This window comes from Chrysemys picta, chromosome 14 (genome assembly GCF_011386835.1).
Source record: "Chrysemys picta bellii isolate R12L10 chromosome 14, ASM1138683v2, whole genome shotgun sequence".
In the NCBI taxonomy this organism is placed as follows: Eukaryota; Metazoa; Chordata; order Testudines; family Emydidae; genus Chrysemys; species Chrysemys picta.
Genome location: NC_088804.1, coordinates 11179708 through 11195076, shown reverse-complemented (window position 1 = coordinate 11195076; position 15369 = coordinate 11179708). Strand labels below are relative to the sequence as shown.

Here is a 15369-nt window from a genome sequence, read left to right as displayed (position 1 = left end):
AAGGGGTGCTTATCAGAAGTGACATAGTATCATACATTTCTAAATATACTACACAAAGCTCTCAGGTAAGCAAGGCAGGCATTGGTAATTATGTATTCAAAAGAAAGGAGCCTGCAAACTAGCAGGAAAAAATGCCAAGTGTTGTGATTCTCTGTGTAGTGTTTATTCCACATTCTGTCATTTCCCTAGATTGCAGGAACATCCGCCATATCTATTTCTCTCCCCTCTCTCCGCCCCCTCCATCTCCCCGCATTGCATGGTGCAGAGGTACAAGCTCAAGGAAAACCTAGAGAAATGAGCTGGGGGTGGGAGTGAGGGACTACGGCACTGCAAAACGGAAAGACAGGCTGGAAGGACTTGGAGAACCTCCATCTTCAACATAAAAAAACAGCACCTCCTTACCCATCTCCCTCCAAGGCCCACAGTCAGGCCAACCCTTCCTTCTGGGTATGGTTTCCTCAAGTGCTCATCAGTGGTGCATCTGCAGTAAGTCAGCCAGCGTGGGGGCCGAAGAAGCTTGAGAGAGGCGCGTTGCACTCCTTTCCTCAGGCAGAGAGTAAATGGAGATGATCTCAGAAGTGAACCACCCACACGTACGCCAGAAAAATCCATGATTGTACTGGGGCAGGCAGCAAGGCAAAGTCTGCCGGCACTACTCCATTAAACTGGAAGTCAGTCAAAAAGCGGCAGAAATGGCTGTGTAAAAATGTCGCTCAATGGCGGGGTCCCAGAATAGTTATGGAACCCGTCCCCCTCGCTCCTGCAATGCCATTTCACGGAAGCTTTTTAGAAGAGGCGGGTACGTGAAGAGAAAGTGATTTGCTTGAAAGCAGCGCTGTGGATATTGCTAATTCTCAACATATTTAATGTGACAGGAAAACATTTAGGAGCCGGTGAGTGGGCTCTTGCAATATATGCTAATTCTGACTTGAACGAGTGATGGAATGTGCCCACACTATCACTTCCAAGCTGAGTTTACACAACTCCCTCCCATAAACTATGGGGCCAGTGTTAATATTTAGGCACTCTTTCATAGCTGAAGCTCTTGGAATTTGTTGTTCTCGACCCACAAACTGTGGAAACATTTGTACGCAACATTTTTCACCAACTGTGTCCATATTATTCTGCCAGGATGTATCAGCATAAGGTCCTAAGCATGGAATTCAGATGGCTATATTTTATCTAATCAATATTGAAATTAGGTTATTTCTTTGTAATACAGTAGTACCTGAGGAAGACACCAATGAGATGTGCTAGGCATTGTACAAGCACATTAGGGAGACCCTACCACAGTGAATTTACAGTCTAAACAGACAAGACAGACCAAGGATTGGGAGCAAAGTATTCTCCTCCTCCACATTTTGCAGATGGGTAACAGGGGCATGCAAAAATTAAGTCATTTGCCCAAGCCAAGGACATATGAAGTCTGTGGCAGAACTGAGAATAGAATCCAGAGTGTCTGAGTTCAGTCCCTTGGCCTGATGACTTTACTTCCCACAGGAAGTTAGATCTTTTTTGCAACAGTGTATTCTTTGAAGAGCCAGGCTTCCAAATTGAACATTGTGGATCAGGAAACTAATAACTAGAACGGAGTAAATTGTGAGGAAAAACTTACCATGAATATTTATTAGTTTTCAAATGGGAATGTCAGTTCAACCCATTCAGGTTTGATTTCCTCAACCATTTGAGTGGTCAAGCTTTACATACTCATGAAAAGTTAATTATGAGCTTGAATATTCTAAGTACTGCATTTAAGATGGTAATTCTTCTATGCATGTTAGTTACTGATGTTATCCAATCAGGAAGCAAAAGAAATATCCCATGTCCCAGGTAACGAACCAGTTGGGAACAATTTTTGTAATGTAAATATTAGATATTTTCAGTTAAATGTTAACCAGATATTCAGATAGTGGAAAAACTGCAAAAGAATTTCAGGAACAAGTTGGAATAACAGATTGTGACTGGAGTCCCAGGGGAGCCAACTTAGGGTGAACTGCAAAGAATGCAGCAGACAATCCCCAAAGCTGGTGGGTATTCCAAAACTTAGATTTATCAAGCCAGCACAAAACAGCTTGCATAATACCTCACTGGTTATCCAGAAGACAACAACAACACAGTTCCCTTAAAGTAACCCAGCCTCAGGCCTCCACCCAGACACCCAAGTCAAATATGATGAGGATTACTAAAAAGCTGATTCATCGTATAAAAAGATTCTTCCAATCCCAAAGGATTGGACACATTACCTCCCAGGTTAATGAATATTCCAGATCTTACCCAAATACAGGCTTACAGCCAATTCTCATGAACTAAACTAAAATTTATTAAAAAAGAAAAGAGAGAGAGAGTTGGTTAAAAGATCAGTATACATACACACATGAGTACAGTTCTTGAGATTCAGCTTCATAGCAGAGATGATGAGCTTTGTAGTTGCAAAGAGTTCTTTCAGAATTAGTCCATAGGTTATAGTCCAATGTTTATATTCAGGGTGGTCCAGTCAGAACTGGGATCTCAGTCCTTATGGCTTAGGCTTCCCTGCATGAAGCGTCAAGCAGATCTGAGATAAAAAGGATCGGGACCCAAACAGTTTCAGGCCTTCTTGTGACAGCTCGGAGTCCTTTGGCGAACAATAGGCACTCATGGGGACTTTGAAGTGGACCCATTTCCTAAGCATCACTGGTAATTATCCACACAGATTAACATAAGGCAATTGCTTGTTTTTCCACCATTCGCAGATGATTTGCTGTACCTTTCAAAGAGAGATGAATACAGCATTATCCTACGTTTACAGTTCATTTAAATGTTAAGATGTCCTTTTGATCTCTGAATTAACAGAATACAGCATAGACAGGGACTGTTTGATTACATTGTTGACCTCTACCAATATATATGTAAAAACACAAACATTATCTCCCCATATGTTTTTAAGGGTTGAATTTGAGTCATTTATCCTGCCAGATGCTTAACTCTTTCTGGCCCTGCGTCACACAGATAGTCTGAACATTTCAGGAATGTGTCATGAACAGGAAAGAAGGGTGAAATCTGACAAATGATTGAGGGGAAATTATTTACTTGGTTCTAGATATGGCACAACACTGACTTCTCAGTAGCATACAGTCCCATGGGGTCTGTTCAGAAAATGCTCACTCTGCTGTTTCCTGACTTATCAGCAGGCTCTTTTTTAAAAAAAATAATATCACAACCCCAAACTGCCTCATGACTGTTTTTGGGAATAAGTGTTGAGTTTGTCTCGTGGTGTCATTATTATTGATTGATTATCAGTATTCAGACAATCACTTTAACATTTTCACAAATTTTAGTCTATGTCAAAAGTTCCTGTCATTCCAGGGAGCAGAAATGGTGCCACATTGCTCAGGTGATCAATCACTCACCACCAATAAGAAATGCTGAAGAGTCAAAATATGTGCAGTTTGAACAACCAGTAGGCGAAGAAAGATAGAAGCTATTCAGCGAGCACATATGAATAACGAATGCATTTACAACTGGAATTGGTTCTGAATGATTTATTAGCCAGAAAAAATGGCTTGAATTTGTAATGAAAATTATTCAAAATAAATAGTTCAAGAAGCTCTGCTTATCAAGCACATCCTGATATTCAAATGGACTTCTTATTGAAAGCATATGTTTGTCATCAGCAGAGTTAAGCGTGTGTGTATGATTGCGCTAATTTCATAAATCACCATTTAGATGCATGTTTTGGGAGAGCTGGACTGCTGCTGCTGTGTTCTTGTGAAAATACTGTCATTCACTTGACACTGAATTTGTAGCCAGATGGAGGAAGCAAGAGGTTTTTTATTTGCTGAGGTCCTGTCCTATCACCGGTCAGCAGGGAGTGCCATGGCAAATGCAGTAAAACCTCAGAGTTACGAACATCAGAGTTACTAACCGATCAGTCACCCACACACCTCACATGGAACTGGAAGTACGGAATTTGTCAGCAGCAGCAGAGACCCAAAAAAAAAAGCAAATATAGTACAGTGTTAATATAAACTACTAAAAAAATTAAGGGAAAGTTTAAAAAAAAATTTCGACAAGGATAAGAAACTTTCTGTGCTTGTTTCATTTAAATTAAGATGGTCAAAAACAGCATTTTTCTTCTGCAGAGTAAATTTTAAAGCTGTACGAAGTCAATGTTCATTTGTAAACTTTTGAAAGAACAGCCACAACATTTTGCTCAGAGTTCTGAACACTTCAGAGTTACAAACAACCTCTATTCCCGAGGCGTTCGTATCTCTGAGGTTGTGCTGTGTTTGAAACATATTTTTATTACTAGAGGGAGGTGACAGGTTACCTAGAGTGTTTCTATTACCGTCTCTTTAATTATCTGCATGTTCTTGTATTGCAGACACTACCACAGTAAATCTGGCCATGGTGTAATGGATACCTGGTATGACAACCCTGTGCCTAGTTATTCCCCCAATAACAGAATCATGGCCAAGGAGCACAGGAAAAGCTTCCAGACTGGTGAGTGTTTTATATATTCTTCGCATTTTGATGCTCTGTCATTGGACTCACTGCTAACCCACCCCTTCTTGGCTGGGTATAGTGTAGGCATTTCTATGCTTGCTACCGGCATCCCACACGATGGAGTCATAATAGTTCCCACACATGCAATTCAAAGAGCTTGGGCTTGGATCAGTGCTCATATTTTTAGTGTTGACTTAGATGCTGAATTAAAGGCTTGGCATCCATAATCAACACCTGATCTTATTAATGTCCTATACAGCACTAGCAAAGTGTTCTTATCTGCAATCCATTTGTTCCCAGCAATACTTTAAACAAATGCATCCTCTCTTTACATTTAGTCATCTAGATGAGTTAGTTTAGCAAACATAACTCCTAAGAAAGTAAAATTTTGAACTACCTGTATTTTTTTCTGCATAAAGGTTCCATTCTTCCCCAATCATCTTTCTCGTAAAGATTTGTTTTAGCCAGTGAGAACTTAAATCCCCAGGTATCTCCCCGTTGTGAAATCACCCTGAGGACCTCCTGGGTTCTCTCCTTAGCTATCTTAAGTCTTCTGTGTTTGGCCCATATTGCACAGTCAACCACAAATAGAGCGATACCTATTCCTGCCCGTATACTCTCTGGGAGATCATTAATCATAATGTTAAACAGGGCAGGGCTGATAACACTTGCCTGTGGAGTGCCATTAGTAAGTTTATACATAAGGTTAACATTCTGTCACAGGTACTTTTAATAAAAATCAGAGACAGGTCATGGCAATAAACAAAAAGTCACAGAATCCCGTGACCTGTCCCTGACTTTTACTAAAAATACCCTGGAGGAGGACTGATTCAAACCTGGCTGTTGCTTCAGCCCTGGGGCTACTGTTTTGGTGGTCCGGGGACTGCCGCTCCACCGGTCAGGCCACTCGCCACTGCTCCATCATCTCCGGGGCTGACAGCTGCTCCAGCCCTGTCCCAGAGGTCCCAGAAAGTCACAGAATCTGTGACCTCCATGACACAATCATACCCTTATTTATAAATATTCAATGTATTGCAATTGCCAGATTCTATCACATAAGAAGTCTCTTATGCACCAGAACATTCTTCCTTTTATTCCAATTTTGGCTTCCAGCAATCCTTCCCTCCATAGCACGTCACGTGCTTTTTCAGTGTCCAGAAAGACAGCTATCATAAACTCCCTGTTCCTTGTGGTTGTTTTGTATTTCTGTTTCTAATCTTACAATACGATCAACTGTGCACCTACCTTTCCTGAAACCCCTTTGCACAGTTTACAATTTCTTTTTTTCCCAAGAATGCTACTAATCTCTCATTTATCACTCTTTCCATAATTTTGTCCACACGCAATGTGAGGAAAATAGAATAGGTCTATTGTGCATAATTTGCCAGGCTTTCCTATCAGTATAACCGCTGTTTGCTTCCACTCTGCCGATAGTAATCCTTTTCTCCGTGTATTATTTTATAATTTCAATAAAACTCTTAAACTCCCTTCTGCTAGGTGCTTAAGCATTGCATTACCGTATATACTTGTTCATTGGCCTGTTCGTTTATAAGCCGACCCCCCAAAATGGTTTGGTAAAAATAGCAAAAACTGTATGACCCTTTCATAAGCCGACCCTATATTTCAGGGGTTGGACGACTTTGGCTCCCGGCCCGTCAGGGTAAGCTGCTGGCGAGTCGGGACATTTTGTTTACTTGGAGCGTCTGTAGGCATGGAGCCCCTCAGCTCCCTGTGGCCGCGATTCGCTTTTCCCAGCCAATGGGAGCTGTGGGAAGATGCTCCAGGTAAACAAAACAACAATGTATTAGATATTCAATTCAATGATTCCATAGAGAAGGGGTCGGCAACCTTTCAGAAGTGATGTGCCAAGTCTTCATTTATTTGCGGTAATTTAAGGTTTCGCGTGCCAGTAATACATTTTACATTTACAGGGGCTGGCGGATGGAACCCCAGACTGGCAGCAGGCTGAGCGGACCGATGGCTGGGACCCCAGGCCAGCAGCGGGCAGAGCCACTCAGCCCGCTGCCGGCCCGGGGTTTCATCCATCCAGGCTGGCAGCGGGCTGAGCGGGGCGGAGTGAGAGACCGTCCGCCGAATTGCCGCCGAATGCCTGGACGTGCCGCCCTCTCCGGAGCGGCCGCCCCAAAGCACCTGCTTGAGAAGCTGGTGCCTGGAGCCGGCCCTGCTTTCAGTGTTTTCAACACTACCATGGTGTGGATATATAATTTAGCATAGGGAAGTGATCACTTCCCATTCCATCTTCTTTATTGATTTCCCAGCTGCATTTACTTGCTATATTACTTGTTGCAATTCCCAGATCTAAACATGAAACTGTTCCATCCACCAAATTACACCTAGTAGTTACTCCAATATCGAGCAATGCCAGTTTGTGCATGTCAATGAACTGTTTCAGGCATTTGCCATTATAATCAGTTTTCCTACTTCCCCATAATTCATTATGGCTATTAAGGTCTCCACAAATAATATACAGGCCTTTGACACCCTTAACGAACTCTTCTTATTCTAGACTGTCTGGCTTTTTACAGGGGTTGTAAACGTTATAGATTCATATACAGGTGCTCTATTTCTGCAGAGGAATCTCAACAGCATTGCACTCAAAACTTAAGTTGTATACTTCTATGTTACCATAACTACGACCTTCCGTTATAAATATACAGATCCCTCCTCCTCTTGTTATTTCTCTGTCACGTCTGTGTCTCGCTGTCTGGAGTGGCTCACGATTGTGAGTGCCTACGTTAGGGCTAAGGTGACCAGATGCCCCGATTTTATAGGGACGGTGCTGATATTTGGGTTTTTTCTTATATAAACACCTATTACCCCCCCACCTCCTGTCCCAGTTTTTCAGACTTGCTGTGTGGTCACCCTAGTTAGAGCAAAGTGTCCAAAGCAGGGCAGACACCCCCAACTGGCGGTACGGTCTATCATTAGATTTTACCAAGCCAGTAACAAATGGGAATTCCTAAATTACTACAACAGTCTTATAATGGAGTCACAGACACTCCTCTTAGACACTCCAGACTCCCATCTTGCCACCCAGGCAAGCTAGAATATGTGATAAATGTACACGATGTAGTTATCAGAGGGGTAGCCATGTTAGTCTGGATCTGTAAAAAGCGACAAAGAGTCCTGTGGCACCTTATAGACTAACAGACGTATTGGAGCATAAGCTTTCGTGGGTAAATACCCCATGCATCTGACAAAGTGGGTATTCACCCACAAAAGCTTATGCTCCAATACTTCTGTTAGTCTATAAGGTGCCACAGACTCTTTGTCGCTTTTTACAGTGTAGTTGTGACAGTGTTGCTCCCAGGATATTAGAGAGACAAGGACTCACTTCTGTTGGTGAAAGAGAGAGACTTTCGAGCCACACAGCACTGTTTCAATAAAAGATATTACCTCACCCACCTTGTCTATGTGATAAATGGTCACTTACACCAAAAATCACAAATCCCGGTTACAGCCAGTCCCAAGAGACCAGTCACTCCCAGGTCAATTTGCATCCCAGATCTCACACCGAATACAACGCTGGTAGCCAATTCTATAGTAAACTTACTAAAGGTTTATTAGCTAAGAAAAAGGAATGAGAGTTGTTGAGAGGTCAGGCAGATAAAATATATATGAAGAGGTGAATCGCACTCTATAATTTCAACAGCTAGCAGAGACGTAGTAATCTGTCAGTTCCCCAGCCATCTGTTAGGGCTACTCAGAGTAACTCTGAGGACCTGATCTTCTCGTTCAGTTATTTTGCCCTGTTAGAATCCAAACAGTCTAGAGATGAAGAATTTTTCCTTGTGTCCATACCTATAGTGGCTTCTCACAGAAAGCAAGCTCCCAGGGTAATTACATGGGCTCTTTGCGGGCAAGAGAGAGGAGCACATTTAGAGTCTTTGATCTCTGATCATCACACACACAAAGACCACTTGCTTTGAAATGGGCTAGAATTACTACTTTCCTATTAAAGATCTTCATTTGCATTATACAAGGCTTCGTTCTCATTTGATGGGTTATTTAGTTACAGGGGAATACATGATGTAAAGGTTTGCTGTTACATTATAACGGGATACAGATAAGTGAAAACAATTCATATAGAATCCCATTGATTTTCATGAAGTTTAAACACAAATACATTCTTATACATTTAACAATCACTTTGATCTATATCAGGGGTAGGCAACCTATGGCATGCGTGCCGAAGGCGGCACGCGAGCTGATTTTCAGTGGCACTCACACTGCCTGGCTCCTGGCCACCGGTCCGGGGGGCTCTGCATTTTAATTTAATTTTAAATAAAGCTTCTTAAACATTTTAAAAACATTATTTACTTTACATACAACAATAGTTTAGTTCTATATTATAGACGTAGAGAAAGAGACCTTCTAAAAACATTAAAATGTATTACTGGCACGCGAAACCTTCAATTCGAGTGAATAAATGAAGACTTGGCACACCACTTCTGAAAGGTTGCCGACCCCTGGTCTATATTAATACACAAGTGAATTGGCTTGGTTTCCAGCTGTTCCACTGTAAGTGGTCAGTGAGGCCTGGGGCTTAGGCTGAATTGGCACCTGGTCTGCCAGTGCATAGTCTGATTACATCATATCCTAGAAGTCTAATCAAGTTTTCTCACTTACCATGTTTCTTGTATACGTGTCACATCAGGTTTGTTTTCCATGTCAAACGCTGTTTTCTTTAACTCCTGGCCATGTGTTATTAAACTATATGGGTTAAATCAGAAAAACTATTACAACCATGTTGTTTCAACTACATTATTACCTTCATTTAGAATTGCATGAATGTGGTCTATCTGGAGATTGCCTATATGCAATACTGTTCTGCCACTTTTGTTATAATGTTTATTCTTTCAGTCTTTTCCCCTGTCTGTAAAGTAAAATTAATCACTTGTATCATAGATGCTATACATTTCTCTTTGCCTACAAGCAGTACATCTTCATCTGTTCCCCTTAGAGAATCTGCCCTGCCCTGAATTGCATATTATTGTCCCCGCAGCTCTTTTCCCTCACTGGCATTTTGCTCCTCCTCCACATTTCACTGTGAATATCTTTCGGTGGCTTCTGCATAGGATATTTTATGTATCATTTGAATTTTCTGTATCTCTCTAGTTTGTTCCACTGCCATGCACCCTTTGAATGCTGCACTGTGCTTATCCCCACAGCTGCTGCATTTTAGTTTTGGTCCTTCCATACAGATCTCATGTGAGTGTTCTCCTCCACAAGTACCACGCCTCAATTCCCCCTTTCAGGCAGCTGCCACCTGCCCAAACCTTTGACATTTATACCCATCCCAAAGGGGCTGGGATATATGGTGTAACCTGGAACAGCTGATAGCCTATATTAACCCTATCAGGTGGTATTGCACCTTTAAATGTTACTCGGATCGTTGTGGTCTCCCCATGTCCTGCTAATTAACCACTTAACAAACAGCACTTGGTCCTCCCCTAGACCCCTTTAAATTTCATCCTCAGTCATGCCTAGGGGAACCCCATATATTTCACCCTCTTGCTTCTGTTATAAATTTAGGTAGCTGGCAAATTACTTCTGTTTTCCCTAAAATTGTGTTTTTAAGAAGTTTCTCAGCCTGTTGCTTAGATGTACATTCTACTAAGGAATCTCCACTGTGCATTCTTTTAGCTCTTTTTTTTTTATTAAATCAATGGAGATATCCCATCTCCTAGAACTGGAAGGGACCTTGAAAGGTCATTGAGTCCAGCCCCCTGCCTTCACTAGCAGGACCAAGTACTGATTTTGCCCCCGATCCCTAAGTGGCCCCCTCAAGGATTGAACTCACAACCCTGGGTTTAGCAGGCCAATACTCAAACCACTGAGCTATCCCTCCCCCGATAGCTTAATATATCTCGGATATGTCACTGAATCCATTCCACTGTTTTCCTGGGATTAACATCTCCCATCTTTACCTCTTCAACTAGTAAATTGATAATTATAAAATGTCGATCCTTTTCCTTACTCTTTTTTCCATCCCTGCCTGCTCCCTCTTCTCCACATACAGATACTTCTGTTCCTTTCTTCTTCTTCCTAATCTGAAGCCATTCCTCAGCCCTTGTTTCTTCTCCCTCATTTCCCAACGTAACTTCCAGCCTTTCCCTCTCAGACAGTATTTCCAGCCAGCCAGTCACCAGCCTAAGCCGTCGCTGAGTTCCAAGCTCCAGCTCTCAACCCCTCTGAGCCTCCACTGCCAGCCTGGAGCCTGGCCAGCAGCTGCCGCAGCCCAGCCAGCCACCAGCCCCCAGCCTCCACTGCTGCTCCAGACTTCCTTTCTTCACAGCACCACCCAGCTGCTCCCCAGAGGGGCTTCATCTTTAATTCCTCTGGTCCGCCCTGCACATGCAGCCAGGTAGCATAATTGGCCCAAGGCCCACCCTAACCCTTTCCTTGCCTGTGTGGGGTACACACATTATCCCAGGACCCCTCTAAAACTACAACCATGGTTCAGAACACTCCTGAGCTTTGGGGAAACTCACATGTGAACTTGGCCCTCATCTCTCTAATGAGTCAAAGCTCAACCTCTGATTCAAACATTCCTGAACCCTAATACCCCAAACCTTTGCGCAAGTCAGGATTAAATTTTTGCTGCTTGACCCCATCTCTAGCTGCTGGGTATATTCATGGGACTATGTGATGCAGTGATCTGCATCCATCTCCATGGTGCTTTCTATCAGCATAATCTTCTCCACATCAGTTAACAAATAAGCTTGAAGAAACGTTGAGATATGAAACATATGGAGAATGCTTCCTCAACCCCATCTCTCCACACTTTCTAATCATCAGAGAGCCTAACTAAATTGGTCCTCAGGGAAGAGCACCAGCAAAAGCAAACGTGTTTGTGATACGTCTGCTTACTGCCGATCCCTTGCCACAGCATTTACCAGTAGCAATGTCACAAGCATTCCCAGGGTTGTCGCATTCTGTGTCCTTGTCTTTTGGAACTGGAGGAGTAAATGTTCTGGGTTTGGATTTTTGCAGTAGTATTTAGACAGCAGTGCAGTCCTACTCAGCAAAGGACAGAGCAACTCCCCAGATGGGAAATGCTTTTTCGGAAGATACTGTTTGGACAGGAGGTCACATGCTAAGCTTATCAGAGGCAAGGATGTATCCCAACTTTTCCTTCTGTTTGGGTCTCCAAGAAATTCACTCTAGAGCCTCACTGCTCACAACAAGCCACTCAGCTGGTCAAAGGAATGACCTTCCTGATGAACTAGTCCAAAAATCCTGCATGTCAAAGCCCTCAGGCCAGCAGGGCTGAGAACTGAACTCATATTCCCAAATGATTCCAGCAGCATCAGCATAATGGTGTAAACATTGCCCTGGTGGTTCTGGCAAAGTGTTTCTCAGCCAAGAGCTGATTTCTGTAACTGAGAAGAAACTTTAGCCATACTGGCAGGTCTTCTGCAGGCTATCTTGTCTGTCTATGCCTGACCCTCATCTTCTTCTACAGTGCTGTAAGTGAGATGTAAACTGCCTGGAGGCCAGGCAGCTGCCAAGGGATGTCTGGTAATGGCAGGTTACAGATGGGAACAATCAGAGAACAATGTGTAATATCTGCCTGCTACAGAGAATAATTGTTTCTGTAAGGATTGAAGTGTGACCGTTGGCCCTGAGAAGGCCCTTCCGGCACAGAGCTGGGTATTTGATATACATGCTGCATGGGGATTTGTGCAGGGAATCAGCATGAAGTTAACTTGAGTAGGACATTCATGCAGTCCCCTGCATTTCCTTAAGAAGGGGAGCTGATCTCCTGCTGAAGAGCTCAAAATGAAATGAGATCAAATGAGACCATTAAAATGATATACCGACACAGACCTGAACCAAAGCTTTAGATCCAGACTTTGGGAAAGTTTAAATCTTGGTGATAACTTTGCAGCCGCCAAAGCCACACTGCTCGGTCTAGTGTTCTAGCTTGAGCAGAGCTAGCGCATGATGTCCACCTGCACCCCGCGGGAATGGCACCGCCCAGCTGCTGGGTAAACATATCCCTTTTTAACAGTGATTTCTATTCCCTTCTTCAATTTAGGCTCAAATATTGGTACTAGGCTCAAACCAGCACTAAACTCAAATGTCTTTCCATTGACTTCCGGGAGAGTTGGATCAGGCCCTTTCTGAGGGAAAATTTAGAAACCAACCTGCTTTTAAGCACCTTAATCATATGCTCAGAGCATATATGTACGTGTAGGCTTCTTTTTTTGCTGTATTTATACTTGGCTTCTTACATTAGGTTCCTCAGAAACCAAGGAAGAAGGGCTGGAAGCTCAGATTAACAGATTAGCTGAGCTGATTGGAAGATTGGAAAATAAGGTAAGAGGCTTTTTCAAGGTTTTGGCTAGAAAAGCCCAAAGTCCAGTTATTCTTCAGTTGGGAGACTGTTGTGAATGCTGCATTCTTAAGCCAAAGCCTGCCCACCATTTTCCCTCAGGATTTGTGTACGCGTGACAGTGCCCAAGAGTTTATGCCAGTTACCGCCCTGGGTCTGAGTCAACAAAAATGTTAACACCCCACAGAAAAGGGCATCGCCAGTTAATGCTGTTTCAGAATATTGAAAGGGACACTGTCGATTTAAAAATCATATTCTTAAAAATAACTTTTCTTCCTGGTTAAAAGTGATACTTTAGTTGATTACTACCGAGGCACCCAATTCCCCTGTCACCATGTATGGGGTTTCTTTACTAGGTCTGCTTACGTGTGGCACTTTGCTGACTTTGGGCAATGAAAACAGACCTTGTGCACTAATGCATTGCTGCAGCATTTGGGTTGCAAATGCTGCACTGGAATTTTTATATCCAAAAAACAAACAAAAAAAACCCTGCAAGGTAGAAGGGTCCCAGAGCTCAAATGACGACACCATGATTAAACAGCCCCTCCGCATGAGCCCCACAAGCCTGAGTCACCTGGCACAGGCTAGCTGTGGGTTTTTCATTACAGTGTACACATAAGCTAGGTGCTCAGAGGAAGGCCTTGGATTTGCTCCCTATGGGCATAATCCTTCAAACAATCACTATTGCGCTGCTTGCACACACTGTCCCTAGTAAATACTCACAGCAGTAAGTGTTTGCAGGGTCAGGCCTTCAACTTTACCACCTGAATAAGCTATACAGAATGTCAGCACTTTTTAATTCAGTAACATACCTAATAGCTGTGTGCCCCTTACAACAGATGTACAGTCATTCATTTTAAAAGTAATTGTTAAGCATTCCTTATCAATTATTCTGTCTGTGTGCCACTATCCTTATAATCAGCAGTTTTTCTAAGTGAGATAAATTACCCCTGCTTTAGACACTGCTAGATATCCAGGTTCTAGAAGCCTATTGATTGACTGGTATATTTTAAAGCAACAGAAGACTGGCTTGTTTAAACCATGTTCTCTTGTCAGCCTCTGCGCAAGTTGCCTCCAGCATTTTTGAGCTGAGCTTTCATTTAGCATTTCATTAGGGGTGTTGAGCTAATACAGTAGCTCCACTGGTCCATCAGAGATCTCTTGCATGCTGAAGTGCTTGATGGTGGTTGATTTTGAGTCTGCTAACAGACTTTTCTGAAGGATTTTAGTGTGTGTATGTGTCTGTGTGTGTACACAATATAAATCCAACCCACACAATGTATCAGAACTTTTTTTTTTATAATCACTTTGGGAAATATCATGCCATCAGTTTATATGAAGAAGTTCTCACTTAATTCCATGTCACATTATGAGCCTACATTGCTATGAATAGGTTTGTACAGCATTTTAGGATCCTTCTAGATGAAAGGCACTGCAGGCGAGTCTCATCTTCCGTTCTGCGGTTAGCGTGTAAAGCAAAAACCGTGTATAGTCAAAATTACATTGAGTTGAATGGCGGGCGGAATTGCCCACACTACAGGTACAGTATTAAAATTGTTATTTTTCTCTTTTTTTGTTTTGTTTTTGCCGACCGCGTAAACCTGAAATTGCGCATGTTAAATGCGTGTAAGATGCGACCAACCTGTATTCAAATACCATAATCATAATTCTTGGGACCAACAGGGGCCATTAAAAAATAGTGATGGTAATGGACAATCCAGAAGGACCAGAGAGAAATAACACAGGGTGAGTCTGCAGTCGGAAAATACATTTTACTTATAAAGTGAGCAAATTTGCTACAGATTCTTGAGAAGACAATAAACGTGGAGCCCCATGATCTTGTTTTTAGTAACCTCCCAGAGTAGAGGTTTAAATTCACTTTAAATTCTAGTGAGTTCAAATGAATCTTTCATCCTGACCCTGGTTTTGGTGCCATTGATAACTTCAGATTCTAACATATAGTTTGATTTGTTCCCCCCTCTTCTTCTCGGCTGGTGAGTCATTTTCTTTCACTAGCACCATGGATATGTGCTTGATGCTTTCAACCTCCCTTGTTTCAACTGATGCAGTTTTGCCTCACAGTCTGTAGCTCCTCCTCAATGGCTGGTACCTTATCCTGGGGCTTAGAAAGGCAAGGCGCACATGCCTCCAGTTTAACATGCATCTCTTCTTCTAGTGCTTTAATGATCCATAAAGCCGTATGTTGGGAGATTCTTCAGAGGTACTCAACTTCTAAGAAATCTGGTTGGTTCTTCAATTGTGCTATGGACTTGGTAGACCCCAACAGGAGTTTGCACACCTTTCCTGTGGAGGGTTAACCAGACCTTGGCTAGCTCTCCAAGATCTTCTGTGCTAGCTTTGCCTCCTCCCATATCTTCTTACATTTTGGTTCAAAAGTACATGGACATTTTCAGCATGCTAGGATTTCAGGCAAGCGTTAAAAACCCAAGAGCTGAGAAGTGTTTGCTCTCTGACCTTGGGGGAAACCATATGGAAAAATTCCAAGGCAGCCCCAGGAAATT

At 42.6% G+C, this 15369-nt stretch overlaps 1 protein-coding gene across 2 annotated transcripts in view; it reads left to right on the top strand.

Annotated features, from left to right (window-relative positions):
- NECAB2 (N-terminal EF-hand calcium binding protein 2) overlaps positions 1 to 15369 on the top strand; it is a 304596-nt gene that overhangs the window by 250470 nt on the left and 38757 nt on the right. For both annotated transcript variants that reach the window (XM_005306290.5, XM_005306291.5), the window contains exons 7-8: positions 4364 to 4482; positions 12752 to 12831. In XM_005306290.5, the coding sequence (XP_005306347.1) occupies positions 4364 to 4482; positions 12752 to 12831 (199 nt within the window). The remainder of the gene's footprint in view (positions 1 to 4363; positions 4483 to 12751; positions 12832 to 15369) is intronic.